At 41.5% G+C, this 24,877-nt stretch overlaps 1 protein-coding gene across 4 annotated transcripts in view; it reads left to right on the forward strand.

Moving 5' to 3' along the window:
- The window catches only part of cpne5b (copine Vb), a 336,051-nt gene that overhangs the window by 262,481 nt on the left and 48,693 nt on the right, over positions 1 to 24,877 (forward strand). For all 4 annotated transcript variants that reach the window (XM_055160489.1, XM_055160490.1, XM_055160492.1 and 1 more), the window contains 2 exons: positions 19,764 to 19,805; positions 21,038 to 21,113. In XM_055160489.1, coding sequence (XP_055016464.1) covers positions 19,764 to 19,805; positions 21,038 to 21,113 — 118 coding nt within the window. The remainder of the gene's footprint in view (positions 1 to 19,763; positions 19,806 to 21,037; positions 21,114 to 24,877) is intronic.

Consider the following 24,877-nt stretch of genomic DNA (forward strand, 5'->3'; position numbering starts at 1 on the left):
ATTCAGGAAAGGCTCATTTCTGGGACTTTAGAATTAATACCTGCTCAAATTAGTTTAGTTTCGCTACTAGTTTTAGTATCGATTTGTATCTGATTTTTCAATACTTTTTACAACTCTCGATCACATTTGCAAACACACAATACTCCACATCAGAACTGGGACTAAGCTGAGACTGAGGGTTCTTTTACACCGACAGCAGCTGCACACCAAATGTTCCACGTGAACCAAAATCTCTTAGTTGGGTTGGTTTTCATTGGTTTTCGTTGTTGTGAAAGCTTCAATCGCACTTGGATCCGCACTAAATCAAGCGGACCAAGACCTCAAAAAAGAGGAGATCTCGGTCCGCTTGACTCCGCACCAAATGCCAAACTCTCACCTCTGATGAGAAAGCCAACTCGGGTTCAAACCATAGATAGCAGGTCCAATCATGGAAGGGTAGGCTTGGACTCCTGAACTGAGTGGGCAGATCCCCTCAGTCCTCAATTTCCACCATCCTGAATTCAGCGCGCACACTGGCGGCGGACCCCCGGTGTGAAAGGACCACACTGGAGTCTTTATGGTACAGAAGAACTATTTTATTGCCTGGTGTGGACCAAATAATCAAACTAGTGGCGCAAAAGCACCCTAAAACCTGCATAAAATTTGGACCCGATCAGGACTAACTCTACAGGTCTACATCAGGACTAAAACAGGATCAAAACAGGACCAAATGAAGAGTGAATCCATCCAAGTAAACACTGCCTCAAGTATTAAATATCTGGGCCATTGCCATAGCGATTTGCAACAAACTATAATATATATTTTTAATGCAGAAATGTCCTCAAAATATTGTGTATATGAAGCTGAAATGCATAGTTATGCAAAAAAAAGAAAAAAAAAAAAAAAAACAACTTCAGGTATCAGTCAAAAGTTTTAGAACATCCTAACTTTTCCAGTTATTTTTTGCAATTGAAGTCGTGCAAGTCCAATGAGTCGCTTGAAATGGTACAAAGGTAAGAACTGAACAGACAGAAGTTTTAAAAAGATAAAAGATGCAACAAGAGCACAGTGTCCAGACTTAAACCCCATGGAGGTGGTTTGGGATGAACTGGAGAGAAAAGTGAAGCAACCGACAAGTGCCACACATTTATGAAACTTCTGCAACAGACTTGGGAAGAACTTTCTGAACAATATTTGATTCCTATTGTAAAAAGAATGAGCCACGAGTGTGTTCAGCTGTTCTATCGGCCAAAGGTGGAGACTTTCATCACCCAAAACTTTAGAATAAGTTTTGGTTCATTCTGGTTTCATTAATCCAAAATTGTCTGAATATCAAAAATGCTCTGTTTGTATTTTGCCTGGATTGTGGCGTCACCCTCTAACTGCCTTGGAGATGGGAATGAACTTTATAACATATATTTTCCAAATGTCGACACTATTTACAGTTAGAAAATGTGAACTACTGATGCCAGAGCACCCAAAAGTGTGTTTAAAAGAGAATTTAAGCATGCAATGTTTTTTTTTTTTTTTTTTTTTTTTTTAAGCAATTGTACTTTTACCTCTACCTCTTCATTGTGTCCTCCCTTTCTGTACCTGCTCTTTGTCTCTTCTCTCTTGCATTCTGTCCATACTCCTCCTGGTTGTTTAAGACGCTCATATTGATTGTCCTGTAGAGCTGTCATTCACTGCCGCTGCCCCTTTTGTCCCTGCACACACATGTAAGGTCACGACATTGATCTCAACACAAAAGACTCACACTGGTGCCACTGAAGAAGATGCGGGTTTAAACAGCTCTCATAGGATGTGAAAGACTACACAATATACACACAATACACACACACAATATACACACAATACACACACACAAAATATACACACACAATACACACAAGCGTTACTGCTTCTGAAGACACTACACCAACACCTCTCGCTTAAGGTGTCATGGCCAAGGACACATAAAGAGTATGCATTGATCAGGGTAGGAATGAAGCGTGAGGAAAAAAAAAACAAAAAACAGAAGGTAAACATTTAAGCAACATGACCGGCATGCTAATGTGCACATGTAGTTGCAATGAGCCTCCTGTGATGACAGAAATGCTCAGAAAGAGTCAGGCCATGATGATGATGATGATGATGATGATGATGAACTTAACAACTGTGCAAGAGACCTCAGAGTAGTGTTGTAGTCTAGACTGGACTAATCGAGACCAAGACCAGTCCGAGACCACAGGGTCCCAAGACCAGGACAAGACCAAGACCTCTGAGGATCGAGACCGAGACACGACTGAGACTTTTAAAGGTCAAGACTGAGATAAGCCCAAGACCACCGCCCATAGAGACCAAATCAAGACCACTTTTGTCATTTTCTTTATTATTATTATTTTGGCACATTTATATCAATGTTTTTATAAATCTATCTCTATTTGATCTGATAAATATTAATTTAAGATTAAAATAAGCCAAGAAAACTGCACTGAAACACTCTATGTCCCTTTTTTGGAACCCCACATACAGTTTGAGAACCCTTCTTTAAAAGAACTTCCACTGGCTCTTTACACAAAACTGTGAAGAAAATGAAAGTGAGTCGGATTTTTAAACCAAGTTCCTAACTGAAGATCCATTCTCTTAGTGGTTTTGCAGTGGGATTTAGCCTCTGCACATTTATCAAATGCTCATCGTGACAAACACAGATGCATTTGTGGATTTTTATTAGTCGAACTTCAGCCACATGTTGCGGTAGGTCTGCTCGGTGCTGTAACATAAATTTGGATTAGTTTTTGCTTTACATTTTGTCTTGCCCACTAATCTGTTCTGGTCTCGAGACCAAGACCGGTCTTTAGTATGACACTACCTCAGAGTACCTTTGATGTAGTGTAGTACCCAAGACCAGTCTTGGGTACGACACTACCTCAGAGTAGAGAGGAGCTGCTAAACAAGATAACTAAAGCAAGCGTGAATGAAGCAAAATACAACTTGAGTATACTTTAAATGGCTGTACTTCAGTTTGAACCATGAGTGAAGAACATGTTGCAGAATGAACTTACGCTTCATTCAGATCATGGTTTCAGCATACACCATATAAACCATCACCACTCTAGAGCCACATCAGCCCGTTTGACATTATAATGTGTTTAATACAGTTTTGCACAAGTCTCACAGAAACAAAACTTAAAACCACATGGCTCATTTGCATAAACTAAGCGGAGAAAAAAACAAAAAAATGCTCTTGTGCGCTGATGCAGCTCAGCTTGTGTCTGAGAGAAAAAAAGTTTAATTTAAAAAGAGTTGATCCAGTGGGGCAGTAGTTGGTTGTTAAGAATGGCGATACTTCTGACTGACATGCGTTTTAGTTTCACTTTTGATTCTCATATTTGGCACTTTATATCAAAGGCAGCACATGACACACATGCTCTTATTTTGATGAAGAACTTTTTACTTCTACTCCACGGTGACCTGGATGGAGAAGAATTATGGAGAACTTTACGCAGATTTGTTTGGACACATCTTTACCCACACGTGCTTCATGCTGGAGATATTTACCAATGAGGAGCAGGATTTTGGCAGACTTTTGGTTCATATTTTCTGTTTTGGCGTAGAATTTACACATACACTGCCGCCTGTGACTGGATGTGGATTTATTATGGTACACTTTAGCTTTGAGACACTATAAACGCCCCACACTGGAGACGGGATGTTTTCAGGTGGGTAATTTCACTCTACACGCTGTTTGCTCAGATCTTCTGTTTTAGCAGTAAGAGACACTGCACTTTGTTTGGACACATGTAGAAGGTGCTGAACATGTTAAACCTGAGCGCTGTTTGGGCAGTACATTTGCACAGAGGGCAGTCATGACGCATGAGACCTGCACTGCTCATAAACTGCTGCGGTGAATGTGTCGGCTCAGCACGTCATGTCTCTGCAGGTTTTAAACGAGCTGCATATTAGTTCTATTTTTGATTTCATTTACAGTGCAATCTTTGCAAAGTTTTTAGGTTAACAAGGCTTACAGAAGATCAGTGCGTGTTTCTGACAGGAGGGAGCGTGGTATCACGACTGCGGCTCTCCGTCGTGATGTTGGATCATCCATCACCATCATCCATCAGAAAAAAACGTACTGCTTATATTCCTTCTGTTATTCTAGTTTTATGCAGACGCTGTGGTGAAGTTTTGAGCCCTCTGAAAGAACACATCAAATGCAGTCGCTAATTGGAATCTAAACAAAACATAATTAAAACAGATTGTCTCAGAAAGTAATTGTTTCTAAAAATACACTTTTTAATGATCAACACTGAAAACCACCTCTGCGGAATGATTAAAAATCAAATATATTGTTTTTTTTTTCTGAAAGTTTCAATCAAATATCTCATCAGGTTTGTCATTTTTTTGCCGATTTTCAAAGTTCACAGGTTGCTTCACGGAGGATTCATCAATTTTACACCTCGTTTATAAATTTAAAATAAATCTATCCGAAAAAGTCTTTGAAAAGTGACAGATAATGTCTTTGTGGTGGATGTTTCTCCTTCCCCTTTATTAAACTCCTCCACCGCAGACAGCAATCGTCTCTCCGCTCTCGTCAAAAGTGTAATTACTGACAACGAGAAAAGAGAGAAATCCCAAGATGCCGCCAAGAATAGAGGCTCACATGTCTGATAGAAAGAGCAGAGGACGAGAGACAGAGGACGAGAGACAGGACGAGACAGAGGAGAGACAGAGGACAAGAGACAGAGGAGAGAGTGAGGAGACACAGAAGAGAGACAGAGGAGAGAAAAAAAGGAGAGACAGAGGACGAGACATAAGAGAGACTGAGGAGAAACAGAAGAGAAGGAGAGACAGAAGAGGAGAAACATAGGAGGAGAGACAGAGGAGAGAAAGAAGACTAGGAGAGACAGAGGAGAAGAGACAGACGAGACACGGGGGGGGGGAGACAGAGGAGGAGAGACAGAAGAGGAGATACCAATGAGAAGGAGAGCTAGAGGAGGAGACAGAAGACGAGAGACAGAAGAGAGACAGAGGAGAGACAGAAGAGAGACAGTGGAGGAGACAGAGGAAACACAGGGAAGAGACTGAGGAGAGACTGAGGAGAGACAGAGGACGAGACAGAAGAGAGACAGTGGAGGAGACAGAGGAAACACAGGGGAGAGACCGAGGACAGACAGAAGAGAAGGAGAGGCAGAGGAGAGAAAGAGGATGAGAGACAGATGAGGAGACAGAGGACAAGACAGGAGAGACAGAAGAGAGACAGAGGAGGAGACACTGGGGAGAGACTGAGGACAAGACAGAGGAGAGTTAGGAGAGACAGAAGACAGACAGAGGAGAGACAGGAGGAGGAGACAGAGAGATTGAGGAGAGATAGAAGAGAAGGAGAGACAGAAGAGGAGAAACAGAGGAGGAAAGACAGAGGAGAAGGAGATTCAGAGGAGAGACAAAGGAGAGACAGAGGAGAAGAGACAGGGGCAGAGACAGAGGAGGAGAGATAGAAGAGGAGAGACAGAGGGGGAGACACACAGGGGAGTGTTATGGCCACAGGCCTCTAGATCCTCCTCTGGCCATATCTGTTTAGATCCGTGTGTGTGCAAGCCTCCATATACAGACCCCCTGCTGTGATTCTGTGATTGGAGGATTCAGTTTAAGATGGCATCTGGAGCCCCTCCTGCTGATTGGTGGAACCCGAAACACCTGGCCAATCCTGGGTCTACACCTGGAGGACCAGCCCTATAAAAGGACCCGCCCCCTGCCACTCATGGCTGCTGTTCTGCTGTGGACTTTTGCTGTGTCTCTTTGTCTGTGCTGTGGTGCTCTAATTCATTTTGTGAACCTAGAGGCACTAGTAGTCCTTTTTGGCTTTTGTGAGTTTGGAGACTGGATTTGTTTTTCTGTTGTCATTTTGTATACCCTGTTTTGGTTAGCCTACTTTTAGTTATACATTTAGCCACTCTGTTTAGAGCCTCTTTTTGTTAATTCTTATAATTATCCTCCTTTGTTAGCTTCACCTTAACAGTTCTTTTAAATAAAACACAACTTTAGTTTTACCATTTTACAACCTTGACTATTTTGTTACTTCCCCCTGTCCCTAGCAGAGCTGGGTCGTAACAGGGAGCTCAGTTGAACAGTTTTCCAACAACGCTCTAGTGAAGAGACTTTACTCAATAAAAAATTGTCAAATGCCAAATTATTTTGATTAGGACCATATCATTTGAGTTGAGTTGAGTTTGATTTATTTTCACTTTTCACTTAGGATTTCATAACAAAATGTGAAGGACGGTCACCACAAACTGTGTAACCTTCAAATAAAATTCACAATAATAATAAAACAGCACAGAATAAATCCACAAAACTAAAATCCTGACTCAGAGCTCGACTATGTGAAGACACAATTGTGTGGCAGGAGCTCGTGGTTGATGTTGGGGTCAGTGGTTCAGTTCCTTTTCAGAATCAGAACCCACATGAAACAATGAATAATAAGAACAGAGAGAGAGAAAGAGCATGAAAGTAAAGTGTTTGATAAAAATAGGTTTAATAGAAATATTCAAATAGACAGTATGAACAAAACAAGTGTGATTCACCTGTCAGTGCAGTAGAGATGCGCGGATTGCGGTTACAACCGCGGTATCCGCGGTTAATCCGCGGGTCGGGCGGATGACGTGACGAAAAAATATATTTTAATTAAATTCGGGCGGGTGGCGGTTTAACTACTAAAAAAACAAAAAAAAAAAACAAGTTATTGTTAGTATTGTTACCTACATCTGAAAAGACGAGTGTCATTGTTTATGCTTGTAGTATGAAGTGTGCGTCATATCCTTAATTAGCCCATTAGACCTCGTTTTTATGTTCTGAAGGTTAAGGTTGTGTCGGGTTATTGATGCCTAAGGTTTACGAGGCACATATAATATGCAGTTTATTTTATTATTTCTAATTTATTTCAGCTGTTTGCCAACACGTAAGTGGCTATAGGGCCATATTTATTTAGTTATGCATTTTTTTTGTTTTTTTGTTTCGATGTCAGATATATTTTAAAACATGCAGACATTATAGCGTAGACTGCCACTCGGGGTATTTAAAACTTAAAGACCGATGGAGTGAGGCTATGACTTTGAAATAACATCGGGCAATAGCAGAATGTTCAGAATGTAACAACATCCAACACGAAGGCAAGAAGGTTCAAAAACAGCCTAGTCGGAAAACGTTGACAGTTAATTAGCTGCGCAAGAAAACCAGGTAAGTTTGGGGTTGTTACGGACAATTAACTGTGTCGGCGGCAAGGGGGGCATTTGAGGGCCGTGCCCCCCCTAGCGGCCACTGGTGCCCCACCCCCCAACAGGCCGTTATTATGACTATTTTAAAATGATTTTGATTGGCGCATTTCACTTCGGGCCGAGGGCACAAACTTTACTGTGACATCAATGACATCACAGTCTCTGTTTATTTAGTGTAGTGTGATTGGACAACTGTCCTGTCACTCACGTCACGTCACGTCAACCTGCTGCGTCAACTCGTAGCAGCTCCACGATTAGCGGCACTTTAGCCTAAAGCTCCACACAGGAAATGGCGAGAACAGAGTCAAAGACCCACGGACAGACCCGCCGCCGGGACCCGGGACTATCGCCGCCAGGGTCAGGGCAGTCGCTCGCTGCTCTACCCGCCTTTGCCCTTTCGTTTCTGGGTGTAAAAGTTTGACCTGAGCATAGCGCGCAGAGGCATAATTCTACCTGGTGTCCTAGTGCTGATATGGACTGACCGTAACTTTCAGATTTAAGTGGGAATTGGAATTAAGACTAATTTTACAACCATCTTGTGCACTCGGCTCCCGGACCTCACGTCACGGACCAGTTTCATCTCTTCATATTGGACAATAGACTTTTGGAAACAGAACCAATGGAACAGCGGACAGAGGAAACACTCTGCTTCAGTCTCTGGAGAAGGTAAGAGGCTGGTTTTCATTAGTTTGCGGCAAATCTGAACATGGAGCCTCACAGGTAAATAGTGTTATAGTGTTAATAGTTAAATAGTGCGTAAATGAGCTGGTGGGTGAGATGGAGCTGCTCTGGTTGTTCTGCGTGTGCTGTAGGAGCGGCATCTGTGTTCATGTCTCTTATTGTAGTTTTGCTGACATTGTTGGGTCTGGGTGTGAGCGGCGTGTTACGTTGTGTTGTTGCGTAAAGTTTGTGCTTGGCTGTTCATTGTGCTCTGATCGATACTGTTCAGCCAATACTAACCAAAATGTCTGTTTCTGGTATTTGTTATAATAATACAGCCTTTATATATATAATACATATATTATTCTTTGTATATATTTATAATTTTGCCCTTGGTGCCCCTCCCAAAAATTATACCATCAGCCGCCACTGGTCCTGGTTTAGTCCTGGTTTGGTCCTGGTTTAGTCCTGGTTTAGTCCTGGTTTAGTCCTGGTTTAGTCCCGGTCCCTCAACTCTCAGGTCTCTATAGGACAGGACAGGACTGGACGGCGACTCGCGTACCACGTTCACTACAGCCCTGGTGCTGTCCGATGCGTGGCTGTTTCTAGTTCAGAGGTGTTTTTGACTAGACGCTGTTGTTTAATGTTTTCAACCAGTGGCAGGACTTATTGTTTTTTAATAAACCTCAACCTTTTATTATTGTCTTGTGTTGTATCGTCTACCACAGCCTCAACAACTATTGCAGCTAATAATAATAATAATCTTAATATAATAATGATTATAATAACAACACATAATTAGCCTAATACTGTTAAAGAAAAACGTGTTTGATAGCATGTCTGCTGTGTATAACTCCATCGCGTTAAAATATTTCTCAAATGGCAGTGCCCCCCCTGCTGGTGACCCATGCCCTTCCAGTAGATGTGCTCTGACGCCGACTCTGACAATTAAGAATGTGAACACACACGCTGAGCGAATTTTGGAATGAATGAGCTATAGTTTGCATTTTTATCGAGGCTCCTTAGTTTGTTTGCTGTATGACTGTTCTAAAATCTAAAATCAATCGGCGGATGGCGGGCGGGTGCGGTTTTGAAAACCTTTGGTGCAAAATGGACAGCGTGCGGATGATGAGTTTTGTGTCGCGGTTACGGATGAAAAAATAGCCCATCCGCGCATCTCTAGTGGCCGTTCAAAAGTCTGCAACTCTTTGCCCATTGAGTTACGGTCCAAAGTCAAACTTAAAACCTCCTTATTTAGAACGGCTTTTAACACCTAGTGGCCCTGTGACACTTTCTTTATTTTAATGGTGTAATGTGTTTTGTTGACCTATTTGTACGGTGTTTATTGTTTTTTTATCTTATTTTAATGTTGTACAGCACTTTGGTCGGCTTTGGTTGTTGGAAGGTGCTACAGAAATAAAGTTTGATTGATTGATTGATTTATGAATAATGTCTGTGGACTTGTGTCGGTCCATCTTGTAAAATATAGGTCCCCAGAAAAAAAAGTTTGGGAGACACTGGTCTAAAAACCATGGTGTTATAGAGTGTTCATGAGTTTAGTAGCAGAGGGACAGACTGGTGGTTCTGGTGGTGAGAAGTTGTGTCTCGTCCTGCTTGAGGGGAGGGGCTCTTATAGTCTGTGTCCAGGTGAGAAGGGTCAGCTCTGATCAGACCCGCCCACCCCGTTCTTGAGCAAGACACTTCACCTACCTTAACTAATGTGAGTGTGACGTGCGTGGGATGGGTGGTGGTGGTGGTTGGAGGGGCTGACGAGGCAGACCGACAGCCTTCCTTCTCTGTTTGTGTGTGTTTGTGTTTGTGTGTGTGCATGCGTGTGATAAAAGCAAGAAATAATGAAACGACTTTGAGCATCTGGAAAAGGATTATTAATAAGTTTAAAGTGATGTCATGTACCTTCCCTGGGGCAGAAGCTAATTGTAAGCACTCAAAAGAGCACATAATGTCTCATTTAAAAGTCTTCTATTATGCATGAAATTACTCTTGTGAGCTTTAAGACATATTAGAATGTTATTACCTCATCAAAAACATGTTTCATTCACACATGTTTGAGTCGGTCTACATCTCCCAAACTCAAAATACTCTGTTCTATCTCGTGATGTTTTTGAAGAGGAAACATTAGAACACAGATCAAAGAATAGTGGAGATGTCACGATATCCAAATCTCTCAGTACGATATTTTCACGATACATCTCACAGTACGATATTTATTGATATGCTGTGGAGGCTCAAAACTGTGAATATGCTACTTTTTCCTCTTAAAATGCCTTAACAAGACTTAAGAAGATTTAAAAGTGCTTACAACAGTTATTGCTTCATGTAGTCTGCACTGAAATGGAGCAAAGGATCATGGTCTATGTCAAGGGTGGGCAAACTATGGCCCGTTAATCTTTTTAATCCAGTCCATCGAACTTGAATAATAATAGTAATCATAATAATTTTCAGTGTTTTAAAAGTCATTTCAATAAATAGCAAACACCGTGGGACTTGAAAGACAGTTATTTTGTTGTAATGATTATGACATATGGATATTTTCAATAACATGGGATGTGTTTTCTACATATCCCATGTTATTTTTTCTCTTCTGAGAAGATTACAAAAAAACTCCATCCATCTGCTCTTGGTCCGGCCCTTCCGTCAAATTTTAGAACCCAGAATTTTAGAGTCAAAAAGTTTGCCCACCCCTGCTTTATGTAGTTCCCTCTGTTTTTTTAGCTATTGCTGCACCATAACTCTTCATTTAAGCAAAGAGACTTGTGATTCGGTATATTGTGATGGTCCACGATATTATTGTGAGGACTCTGACGAGACAATATCAAGATGTTTCTGTTATTGTTACATCCCCAGAGAATAGCTTATCACTTCCAGACTGACAGTATCAGACACAATACCTGGGAATATGTTTTATATAACTTCCCAACCACAAACGATTACTTTTTTTCCTTGAAAACCTGAGAGTTGCGGCTTTCCGAGCATATTTACAGCATTATCCTACATCACACATACGCTACGTGATGATGTAGGGAAAACGAGTGTCCAGTAGGAACTTTGTTTTCTGCCAAACTCATGCTCTCCGTCCATTTTGATTGGCTCAAACTTTGTCAAAGAGTGTAGTGAGTCAAAATGGTCAATGCTCTGAGAGTCTGTGTTTGTAACAATTGAAAAAGTTATTTCTAAAATAAATGGAAATAAATGTAAAATAGAAAAAAGGATGGCAGAGGCACTGATTTGCGATGAATTTATTAATAGTCACACCAACGCGTTTCGACTACTTGGTCTTCATCAGGGCTGATTGAGTAAGCAGCAGGTGTGACCATTTATAGTGGTTACAACTCAAGACACGTGATAGTTAAAAACACAAAATTTCCCAAAACATTTGCATGTTGAATCCAAGTATATTGACAACATACCATTCATAACACAACAGATAAATAACACTGTTCTGTATAGGTTGGAGTATAGTCAACAATACATAATCCCTTAGATTGTACAGCACACAGCACAAAAATTATGTTTAATTGATCATCAAGAAGAAGAAAGCACCCAGTAATTTCATGACAAAGGTAATGAAAAATACCCGGGTATTTGGTGGCTACTTGTCAAGGGGGGGAGGCAACCAATCCCCTCTTGACAATTGGCAACAGTGTAATAAAGACGTTGGTATGTTAAAGCAGCAAATAAGAGCATACATGAAGGGGCATTAATGGGTCCCAATAATTATGGACACAGTTCAAATAGTTCAAATAGTTCAACTGGACAAGAAGGGGAACTACAGTTATAAGAAGGGTGAAAAATCCACCTCTTCGTTCAGACCAGGATGGACCGTGGCCTTCAACATGTGGATCCAGAATGGCAAATCTTGGTCTGTGTAAATGCACATCTCTTGATATTTAGATTTTCAGGTTTATTTCAGTCAAAATGTACAAATCCAAATGTAATAAACCCCATAGAAATGCAGGAAGTGATGTGGCTCTGTGTCCTGACACCAGCTGTTTCAATGACTCATGGGGCCATTGCACTTTTTTGTTTTGTTTTGAGGCAATAAGGAGATCTTTTTTATTCACTTACAGACTTGATATTTTGCACTTTTGTAGCTAAAAGTCCAAAGTCAAAAAAGTTGTTTATACTTGTTTGTTGTGTGTTTTGTATGAAAGAGTGTGGATTTTATTTTCAGTTTTTTTGTTTTGTTTTGTTGTATTTCTGGTCCTGTATCTTTTATTACATCCATATGACACAACTACAGCAGCAGATTGTGAAACAACAGGTTGTAGTGAAAAAAAGGATGTTTAACACTTAATTTGGAGTTAAAGGGGGAGTTTTAATGGCAACATTAAGAAAAAAATCCAGGCGAGGACAAATGTACTAAAATTGCCGTTAGGTCTGAAAGATTAATATGTGTTTTGTAAAAGTGTAACATATGTGTGTGTGTGCGATCATGCTTCAGTGGTGTTAAACCATAACCCCCCACCCACACACACACACACACACACACACACACACCCACACACACACACAGATCTGTCCAGGCGGCTCCGACCGCCTCCCGTCTCGTCACATTATTTTCCAGCTCGTGCTTTGCGTTGGAGCGCGATGGTGAAGCCTCGTGTGCGATCGCTCTGACAGACGCTGACCTTTTCACGAGGACGAGGAAGACTGCACATATTTATTTTGTAGATTTACTTAAAGCTGACCTATTCTAATCGACTTTTCAGAGCGTTTGTCCATGTTATAGTTATTTCCTTCTCACTGACCATCTGAAGCTGTTTTTGGGGGGATTTTTACTCTTCTGTATTCTCTACTACCGTCTCCAGTTTAATGAAGAATTAAGACTCAGATTCAGAAAATAGAAGTGGATTTGTGTAGTCATTTTGGTACAAATGGAAAAAAAAAACAAAAAAAACTCGTTTACAGCGACAACAGGTCCCCATAGGAAATTTCATAAGGCAGAACTTGCACTTGTTTCTTTTTTGAAGTAATTTTAGATGAATATTGTGATTTTAAATGTGCAAATGATAACATGAAGCACAGTTGTCATAGGTTAGAACGATAGAGGAGAGTTTTCCATCTTCTCCAAGGTGATATTATTTTCCACAGTTGCTACCTTTACATGAGAGCTTTAATTCACAATAAAAATAATTTAATCATTAATAAAAATGAATTCCGATTTAAAAAAGACCATGTAAACACTTGATTCTTAATGAAAATGATTATTGGGAATTAAACTTCATTCCAATGTAAGTGGGCAATTTCTTATGATTTTGAAGCCAAATGAATTTATTCCTGGATCATGTAAACGTTTATTCTTGGTAAAAATAATCCGGTCGTTCAGTTCTTGCTCGTCGTGTCGCTCTTCTGATGCAATCCGGACGATCCGGCTCCACCAGTCATCTCTTTGGATTTGTGAGCGCAATGTGGGAGTGGGCTGAGGTAGAGCAGCCTCACACTCAGTTTGTCTTCTTCCTCCCTTCTCCGTCACTGTTCCCTTCTCCTCCTCAGCTGACAGATGTAAAGTGTGATGAGCGAATTCTCCTATTGCTGCACAATTATCATCAGAACCACTGCGGAAAAAGTTTGGATCATGTTTGTGTCCGTGGAGTAATGACAAACCGAGATGACAGAAAAGCCGGTAGAAGCTGAAGTGTGTGTTTTCTTCCGGTCGACGTAAATACATTGGTGTCTCTGTCCAATCAGAACCTTCTCCACCCCCAGACTCTAAGCAGAATTAAATAGAGACCATTTAATGAATTATTATTTCCATGTAAACTACAAGGAGAATATTTTAATTCAGAACTATTTAATTCAGAACGATAGACAACTGATCTTTATGGAGAGAAGCAGGTGACACAACCGGACCAGTGGATTATATAGGTCAGATCTGTGGAGAGGCCACCCGCAGTTGTCTAGCAATACAAATGCCTGTAAATGACTAATTACAAGATAGAAATGTTTAATGTTATACTGTCGAACATTCCAGGCAAAGCAGTAACATCTCAATAAAGACAAAGAGTTGACAGACATGCCACAAAAGTGTCCCCTTTACAGAGAGGATGGATGGGTGATTCTGGTTTATTTGTATTTCTATGGCATACTGTAATATGTTTGTAAAAAAAAAAAAAAAAAGCAGTGAGGTCTACTCCATTCAGTGACTGCAGTGAGTGAGTGCTACACTGGAGAAACAAAAAAACAAAACAAAAATAAAATAAAATAAACAGCCATTTCACAAGAGGATGTACCAACACAGACGAGAGAGTAACACAGGACCTCAGTCTGCTGTCCATCTCCATCTAAAAGCCACGGGCCTCTCTTTTGATGACAGTGAGGTACAGATCTGAGCCAGAGAAAAGAAATGGTTTGAGAGGAGAATTAAAGAGGATATTTTTGTCAGGAAAGACAGTCCATCCTTGAACAGACATAGACGCCTCCTCCTCAAACCTAAAACAAAGAGAAGAACAGGGACAGTCAGGTCAGGTCCAGAGGTGTGAAAACTCATTATGGACCTGAATGATTCTAATATGACCCCTCACTAAGTGCAATTCAGTAGGCCTAGCTAACAAACACAAACTGTAAACAAGTAGGTGTGTTAGTTTCAGAGTAGTTTCAGTGTAGTTAGCTCCTCTCTTCAGGCAGATATAAGACAGTGTCCACCAGCGTCTGACCACAACTGAAGAAGCAGCTTGGATGAGCTGTGAAACATTTTCAACCAAAATAAACGTTTTGTCCAGTTGACAAATTGAATTTCTCTTTTGCCATGGATTCTACCTGGACGACTGAAGGATTGTACACACAATGCTTGTGAAAATGACTAACTGGATAAACTAAGACTACATTCACACTGCAGCCTGAAGTGACTCAAATCTGATTTTTTGGCCCCTATGTGACCTGTATCTGATCTTTTAATGACAGTCTGAAAGACACAGATCCGATTTTTTCAAATGCGACTCAGGCCACTTGGATATGTGCTCCTAAAACCGATACATATCAAATATTTTGACACGTGACTTCAGTCTGAACAGCCAAGGCACATTAATCCACCTACACGTTGTCAACAAGCCACAAATGTACACAAACATTCTTCTTGTCATGTGAAAATTTTTAATAAACTCCGTGTCACTGAAGCGAAGCACATCGCTATCCCTCCACTCTTGGCTACGTCTCCACATCCACACGTTCCTTTCAAGGGACTGTCCCACAAAACACCACGGCCAAAAACCTCGTCCTTCTCCTTCTCAATCTCCTCCTTAAAACAAGTAAGTTGTTCATGTTCTGGCTCCGGTACGAGAGGAACTTTAAAATCTCCAGGTGCTCAATGCTGCGTCCATGTTTGGACAACTTCCATAAACACAGAGCACGCTCGCTGCGGTTGACGTCGTCGTGTCTCCAGTGCGCATGCGGGACACTTTTTGGCCGTTTAATGTTCACACTGGAGATCACATACAAGTAACATTTAATTGGAAATGTGAACAACCTTGCAAAAACATCGGATTTCACAAAAAAATAAAAATAAATAAATAAATTAGCATTAAGCCCTGCAGTCTGAACATTGCCTTAAACAGTGGCTCTAGCTCTAATGTCTCCATGGAGACGGGCGTCAGTAGTTTGGTTTTTAGAGTGTCCGTCCACTGATCTGAAGGTTGGTCATTCGAATCCCGCTCTCGATATAAACATCATGTGTAGAGCGTCAGATCCACTGACCCACAGGTTGGTAGTGCAATTCCTGCTCCCAAAGATGAATGCTGTCATTGTGTCTTTAGTCAAGATATCCCCACTTAAGTGTACAAAGAGTGTCTGGTGATGTGACCTGTGTGTCGGCTCGGACATATAGATACATTTAATGTCATACTGTGAAACATTCTGGCTAAAGCAGAAATAGTCTGACAGCCAGAAAAAAAGTGCATGTAGACTATTTTCTGTCCTTCAAACTGTTGTAGATAAAAAGTGAGATCCTTCATAATTTTCCCTTGAATGAGTTGAATTAGTACAAATCAAACTTGTGCTCTTCCAAATAAACCGGATCAGATGTTCCCAGGGTTTGAGGCACAAGGTTAAAACGAGTCTAACTTTACAAAGTCAGACTGTCCTTCACTAAATGGGACCTGATCTGTCCCCAGTGCCACAGCTCCAGTCAGGAATACACACAACACAAGTACACACAAGTACACACAACTACACACAGCACACAACTACATACAACACACACAACTACATCAAACACACAGCTACACACTAGTACACACAATACACACAACCACACACAACACACACAACTACACCCAACACACAACTACACACAACACACACAACACACACACAACACACACAACACACAACACACACAACACACAACACACACAACACACACAACTACACACAACTACACACAACTACACACAACACACAACTACACACAGCACACAACAATACACACAACACACACAACTGCACACAACTGCACACAGCACTCAACTACACATAACTACACACAACACACTATACACACAACTACATCCAACTACATCCAACAACATCCAAACACAACTACACACAACACACACAACTACACACAACTACACACACACACACACAACTACACACAGCACACACAATACACAACTACACACAGCACACACAATACACAACTACACACACACACACAACTACACACAACACACAACTACACACAGCACACACACACAATACACACAACACACAACTACACACAGCACACACAACAATACACACAAACACACACAACTGCACACAGCACTCAACTACACATAACTACACACAACACACTATACACACAACTACATCCAACTACATCCAACACACAACTACACACAACACACACAACTACACACAACTACACACAACACACAACTACACACAACTACACACAGCACACACAATACACACAACACACACAACTGCACACAACTGCACACAGCACTCAACTACACACAACTACACGCAACACACTATACACACAACACTGGCACCAAACAGGAGGAGAGAGAGAGAAAACAAGGAGAAATCAGATAAATGAGTTACTGCACTGGCACCAAACTCAAGAAGACGAAAGAAGAGGAAAAAAGGGAGAGAGAGAGAGAGAGAAAGAAGGATGGAGAAAAGCCCTGGCAATAAACAGGAAAGAAGAGGAAGAGAGAGAGAAAATGACATTGTCATTGGTACGAAACAGGAGATGAGAGGGAAAGAGAGAAAAAACAAAAACATAAGACAAATGTATAACTGCAATGGCAACAAAGAAGAGGAGAGAGAGGGAGAGAAGAGAGGGAGAGAAAGAGAGCACTGGCACCAAACAGGAGGAGATGAGAGAAAAGAGGGAGAGAGAGGGGTGTAAGAAAGAAGAGCACAAGCACCAAACTGAGGAAGAAGGAAAAAAGAGAGGGCGGGTGCAGGGAGGGAGGTGAGTGAAGGAGGGAGAGGGAAAAGAAGGAGGGATCAGACGAGTGTTTAGCAGCACTGGCACCAAAGTGAAGAGGAGATGAGGAGAGGAGAGAGAGAGGAGGAAGAGGAGAAAGATCAGACAAATGTGTTAATAATCAAAGGTCCTTCAGAAAGAAAGTTGTGTGGAAGGGCATCAGGGACAATCTGGATACTGAGTAGAGTTTCAATCTGACAACATGAACTTGTATTTTCCTCTATGAAGAATGTGACCTGGGTTTACATCATTATATTTGCTCCAGCCCAGCTTCAACTGATCAAAGTTTCTATATGTGCAAAAATGTTAATTCAGATGATCCAAATTTACTTAAAAGTTCTATATTACACAAAATGTATTCTTGTGAGCTTTAAACTGTATTATAATGTTGTTTTCTCCTCAAAAACACACCTGGAGTTTTGTTTTGTTTCATTTACACATGTCTGACTGACTCAGTGTCATGAAGTGATTCTACAGACAGTCTAGGGATTTTAACAAAGACAATGAAGCACTTCCTGTATCACCACATGATTAATTCATTATTATTAATTATTCATTGCATTTATATAGCTCCTTTCGAGATGTTCAAAGACACTTTACAGTTCATTATTCATTCACTCCACACTTAGTGATGGTAAAACTGTTGTAGCCACAGCTGCCCTGGGGCAGACTGACAGAAGTGAGGCTGCCAATCTGCACCATCAGCCTCTCCACCGCCACCGTCCCTCACACACACTCCACTTTCATACAAGGCAATGTGGTTGAAGTGTGTTGCCTAAGGACACAATGACAGTTTTTGTGACTAGTGCCCCGCTGTGGAACGTGGAATTTCCAATGTCTCCATCCAAATCCAAACCAGACCCGGTCCTGCTGAGCCTTTGACATCTGACAAAATCAGGCTTTGACAAGCCGGTATGGCCTCCACATCACCACATGACATTGCAAAAAGCAGATTCCAAACTAAATAGGTGATTTGACAGATACTGGTCCATCTAAAAAAAAAATGAATATCATGAAAAAGTTCTATATTTTTTGTCACTCATTTCAGAAAGTTGCTGCGCCACTAAATGAGAACTAAACCACGACTAAACCAGGTCTAAACAGGTCTAAAAACAGATCTAAAACCAAGACTAAAACCAGGACTAAAACAGGATTTAGCCAGAACTTAACCATGCTGCCGGGCCGCCCACCGTGCCTCCTCCCATACGCAGCCCAATTCCTTTCCGCTTCTCCATGTTTGATAGAGCTTAAGAAAGCAAACGTCAATCTGCGGGACATGCGGGCTGGAGCGGGACAAAATATTGCAGATGCGGGCGAGAGCGGGACTGAAAATTACAATTCTTTGCGGGAGCGGGACTGAAAATTCTGTCCCGTGCAGACCTCTAACTGACACACAAGACTAAAGCCTCAGTGTGAAAATAACAAATATGATATATGTTAATATATAAGTCGCACCTGAGTATAAGTCTCAGGAAACACCCAAGCCATGAAAAAAAAAGTGCCACTTATTGTGCGAAAAATATGGTACTTGGAATGTTTCCCAGTTTGGTTTAAACTTATATTGCATTTACAAAAAAATACATTAAAGTTGTCTGTCCTTATGTGACCTGTATCGTAGTCTGGTAGCATTTCCATCCAGATCGATCAGTCTTATGTCATACTGTGGAACATTTCAAGGCAATAACATTTCCACAGATACGAGCAGGTGACAGAATAGACCTTAGATTTATCCTTGTAATAAATTAAACACATTTGTATTCATTGATAATAGAAGAAAATGTGTGCTTATGTTGGAATCCACTGAAATAGTCAAATCCTATGGAGCTTTGAACTCCTTAGGCTCTCTCTTCTTTACATTTGAAAGGATTCACCTGTTTGCCTCCCACGCCTGCTCCTCCAGGACGGTGTGTGCGTGTGTGTGTGTGTGTGTGTGTGTGTGGGGCGGGGCGTGTGTGGAGGTTTTGGTGTGTGAAGCACAGGAAGCAGTGACAGAAGTGGGTTTTGTGTAATTCTAAAGAGACCTGCTGTTTGTGGCAGAGTTTGTTTAAAAAGACAAAACCGGGGATGTTTCTGAGGTGCCTTTGAGCAAAACGTAATGCGCTGGAGAGAATAACAATATAAATATGTGGAAAAGTGCTGGTCTTACCTAAAGCAGAACTGAACCAGGTCAAAAACTGAGACTAAAGCAGGACTATAGCAGAACTAAACCAGGACTAAACCAGGACTAACAAGTCAGGACTAAACCAGAACTAAACCAGGACCAAAGCAGAACTAAACTAAGACCAAACGAGAACTAAATCAGGATTAAACTGAGACTTGGACTAAACCAGGATTAAATGAGCACATATCTCCTAATGATCTCTAATCTAAACAATATTCACTCTAATAAAAATCCATGTGTTCTTGTTTTTCAGAACGATCAAAGTGGAGGTGTACGACTGGGACCGAGACGGCAGGTCAGTCCCAATCTCATCAACTTTTAACTCATCCCTTAAAGTGTCTGAACCAGATTTAGTTTATCTGAAACAGCTTGAAGTGGTCCAGAGATCTTCTTCATTCACCTTCTGCATTCAGAGCATCCTCATTATTCAACACCATGACTTTAGAAGTGTTTTTCACAACTTTAAGAGACCGGAGTGCAGATACTGTCTGCTAACAGGAACTAGAATGATAACAGTGCACTTCCTGATAGGGCTGTCCCAATCCAATCACACAATCAGAAATTGGCGCCGATCACATGACTGTGGACTCGATCTGGACTCGGACGTTATGGTCCGATCAGGTATCGGATAAATAATACACGTACATAACACACAGGACACAGAACACACAACAGTTTTTTATTTTTTTTTAACTGAGGTGCGGGATTTGCTCAGGGACGTCCAGTCAGCATGACTGTCCCTGCACCTGTTGTACTAGAGACACACTTACACTGGGATTTTTGGGTCGTGTCGTACTCGGGCGCTGTTACCTCGGGTTCTGTGGCCCGTGTTCACACCTGCACGGCCGATGCCATCATCACACGACACTGTTTGTTGCAAACAAAACAAACAGTTTTAATTGGTAAGATTTTGTATTATTTGGATTTCATAGACGAGCCTAAATATTTCAAATGTAAAACACAGACTTCCATATAATATCAAATACACAAGTCTCAGGTCTGATCTGATTCTGGTCTGGTTCCTGTTTTGTCCAGTTCATTAAGTTTACTAAGTTACACATTCCAAGACCAAACTGTGAAAAGTCACATTTTTCAACAATGATGGTTCATGGTTTGAAAAGTTCATAAAAAATTTTGATTTTTCACACTAAGTTTAGCCCAAATACTACACATTGAAATCAACACAATCTGATCCCCCCCAAACATCCTGGATTTTATTCTTTGCTCTTAGTTAATTTCACAATGTTTTATAGAAGTATCGGATCAGGACTCGGTATCGGCAGATACTCAGAATCAAAGGACTCGGACTCGGGGGCAAAAAATGTGATCAGGACATCCCTACTTCCTGATTCTCTGACAATAAAACACTTTATAATTAAACAGAGACAGTGGACTTATAGAGTATATCTGTACTGAGCCAAGACACATTTGTCTGAGATACATGGGAGACATGAGGTACTGGGCCTTTGATACGACCTGTCTGATGTTCTCATGGTTCTTCTGGTTCTTCTGGTTCTTCTGTTCCAGTCATGACTTCATCGGGGACTTCACCACCAGCTACAGAGAACTGGCCCGAGGACAGAGTCAGTTCAACGTCTATGAGGTCAGTCCCACATCAGGGAGAGAGTACACACTAACACATGAACAAGAGCTGCAGGGAGTAAAGATGGACTGTGGAACTTTTGTGGTGACCTGGTTTTTCTGGCGTCTCCATGGAGCTGCTGTTGCTATTGTGCTTTCCCTGTTGATGAAATATCCAAAAGGCACATGTTCAACTTGAACATGTGCATGTACATCAACTTCATTAATAATTGATTTTTTTGTTTGTTTGTTTTACTTTTATTGACTTTGCAGTGACATTACGCTGGGGGTGTTCTACATATATCTCTATTTGCAGGATGTTCAGCGGCAGAAGAAACTAAAAAAATGTCTTTAAACAGCACATTTTCAGGACAATAACACATGTAAAAGAGCTGCAGGACAGGCTGGGAAACTTGGCTAACTGTTTCTGGGGTTCCCGTTGCAACCCCATAAACAGTGGGGTTCTATCAACACAGACATTCACATGGACAGTCTGGTGTAATAATAGATTTGTTTCGGGGGTTTTGTGGAGTGGATAAGACTGTTTTTAGTGGCAGGATAACTATGGCCATTGACATGCACTAGTCCAGGAACCTCTGCAAATACAAGGACTGGATGGAATATTTCAAAAAGTGTCTCCACACTCTCCAACACTCTGGATCAGGAGGAAATGAGGCTCTATGCTCAAAACTCTGAACTGTCTCTTTAAATTCACATTTCTCTTTTAAATGAGGAGCTATTGCTTTGCCCTTCTCTCTCGTCTTGCTCTATCTCCCTCCATCTCCCCCTTGCTCTCAACCTCCGTCCCTCTCCTTCCCCCTCCTCTATCTCTCTTTGTTGTGTCACTTAAATTCACATGTTTCTTTTAAATTAGGGGCTGTCAATTTGCCCCTCTTTCTCCTCCCTCTCCTCTCTCTCTTTCCTCCCTGTCTTCCTCCCTCTGTCTCCTCCCTGTCTCCCTCCCTCTCCTCCCTCTCTCTCCTCCTTCTTTCTCCTCCCTCTCTCTCCTCCTTCTCTCCTCCCTCTCTCTCCTCCTTCTCTCCTCCCTCTCTCTCCTCCTTCTCTGTCCTCCCTCTCTCTCCTCCTTCTTTGTCCCCCTTCTTCTCCTCCCTCACTCTCCTCCCTGTCTCCCTCTCACTTTCTCCTCCCTTTCTCTCCCTCCCTCTCTCTCCTCCTTCTTTGTCCTCCCTCTTTCTCCTTCTTCTTTGTCCTCCCTCTTTCCCCCTCTCTCCTCCCTGTCTCCCTCTCGCTTTCTCCTCCCTCTCTCTCCTCCCTCCCTCTTTCTCCTTCCTCTCTCTCCTCCCTGTCTCCGTCTCGCTTTCTCCTCCCACTCTCTCCTCCTTCTTTGTCCTCCCTCTTTCTCCTCCCTCTCTCTCCTCCCTGTGTCCCTCCCTCTCTCTCCTCCCTGTCTCCCTCTCGCTTTCTCCTCCCTCTCTCCTCCCTCTTTCTCCTCCTTCTTTGTCCTCCCTCTTTCTCCTCCCTCTCTCTCCTCCCTGTCTCCCGTCTTCTTTCTCCTCTCTCTCTCCTCCCTCTCCTCTCGTTCTCTGTGTGTCTCTTAAATCCACGTGTCTGTTAAATTAGTGGCTGTCACTTGTGGTTGGCGGAGCTGAAAATCAGCCTAACTAGCTTCGACATCTGCAGTGTGCTATTTATCTGTTTCCGCTGCCACAGGGGGGCGCTCTGCCACGCGCACACGTCACAGCGGACACACATAAGACGCTCTATACGCTCACGTACTTCGGACCATATTTTTGGAGATTGTTGGTGTCGATAAGAAGACTGAGCAGTCAAGCTTTTCCTCCGAGACGCGCATGGTCAACTCAGATCAAAACAAACATCACGGATTTACATGGAGAAAGAAAGAAATACATAAAGAAAAAAGGACTGTTGATACTTTGCAGCTGATGGCGTTATTATGTCCTGGGAGTGTGAAGCTAAATGAAGGCACTGCTCTGTCTGAAGTGCCGTTACTCAAGTTAGACTTCAGAGTTTTGTTTTAACACAATCTGACCAGAAAGAGCGACAACAGGTGAGCTGATTTGTGTACTTAAAAAATCTCAAACCCCTAAACAGGACTATGAACGCTCAGACTGATCACAGGCTTCTGAACATGTGTTGTTTAAAAGATTTTTTTTATTATTATTATTATTTTTTACCTGCTCCCTGAAGAGTTAACCACGTTTTGTATTCACCCTGCGTCTGTGTGTGTGTGTTTGTCCAGCTGCGATAATTCCTCAATTTATGGACTATTGTCACCAAATTTGGTACATAGGTCGAGCCCGCGTGCCCGATGCCGCCAAAAAAAAAAAGTTTGGTGACGATCTGAGGTCATTTGAGGTCACATGGGTCAATTGAAAGGTCACGCCATTATAAAGGATATAAGGCAATTTTGGCAATTTCTGAACCATCTGGCCTAAAATATTCACCCAATCATCACACAAGTTGACACACACATAACCAGGGTACACTGAATGTGTTGAAACCAGTCAAGGTCACTTGAAGGTCAAGGTAACCAAGGTCACATATGTGTATTTGGTCATAACTCCGTAAAGGATGGAGCTCGAGCACTGGGAGTGTCTCAAAATCTCAGAAAAATTATTATCTGTTTATAATTCAATGCATTTTTATAGGCAAATATGAATAGTTTTCCAGATAATCACTAATTATAACAGTTCCTTTTTCTTTCAGTGTAGCCGTTAATATTCTAATTGGAACGAAAATAATTCCATTTCTTGTTTTTCTGCTGATACACAACACACTGATCTACAGTCACACAACTAACATACACACAACTCATGAAAAATTACATTTTGGTTCCACACTAGTAAACACATACATTCTCATGTGTGACCAATGTCACACAAATGTTCATGGGCCTGTACAGATACACACATTGTATTGTGGATATAATGATCTTGTAATATGGGCTGCTTCTGTGCTGATGAACTGACCCCACTGACGCCTCATGGTTGCTCTCTCTGAGTGTGTATACATGCACATCAGTATCCAGGTTATTAGCCATATCCCGGTTCTGTCAGTATTCGGGTTACTGCGTATACATGCGCACTGAGAAACTGGAATACTCATATCCCGGTTTCTTGACATAATCTTACAAATGCGCAAGTGCAAAAATTGAGCTTAAATCAATTTCATAAACCAGGAAAAATACAAACCATGAGCTCCTTCAGCATAAGAAGCTAAGGAGCTACGAGATATCCCACAATCCACTGTGCAGATCAAACCCAACAGATTCTTCATTAAAATCTTCTGCATAAATAAATTCAGCTCTGATCACATTTGTTTACGTTTTACAGAAATGAAACTTAAGGCCGTTTGGCTCATTAGCATAAACTGTTAGCAGTGATAAAAACAGCTGCTCCTTGTGCCGCTGATGCGGTTCAGCTTCTTTTAGACTAAATGACACGACTCTGTGGATTATGTGTGTTCTTTTTGTGACAGAAGAGGTGCTAATGATGGTAAGTGTGTTCTGTGCATTTACAGTATAAGATATAATATAAGATAGTTCATGTTTTAGCTTTTCAGTGATCACACGAGTGCAGGTCGTACGAGTGCAGATTGTACGTGTGCAGGTTTAGCGCAGTTCTTAATTTTACAGTCATTTTACTCGTGTGGTCACTTTATTTATGTTGGTCAATTTATTTATGTTGCTACTGTTGTGGTGAAAAGACTGGAAAGTGTCTTTTGGACGCATGCGCACTCAACTTTATGTTGCAGTAACCAGGATACTGTGTATACATGCCACAAGTAACCCGGTTACTATCGGAA

Source organism: Boleophthalmus pectinirostris, unplaced genomic scaffold, assembly GCF_026225935.1.
Source record: "Boleophthalmus pectinirostris isolate CB_2022bp ecotype Guang Dong unplaced genomic scaffold, ASM2622593v1 HiC_scaffold_3, whole genome shotgun sequence".
Classification (NCBI taxonomy): Eukaryota; Metazoa; Chordata; class Actinopteri; order Gobiiformes; family Gobiidae; genus Boleophthalmus; species Boleophthalmus pectinirostris.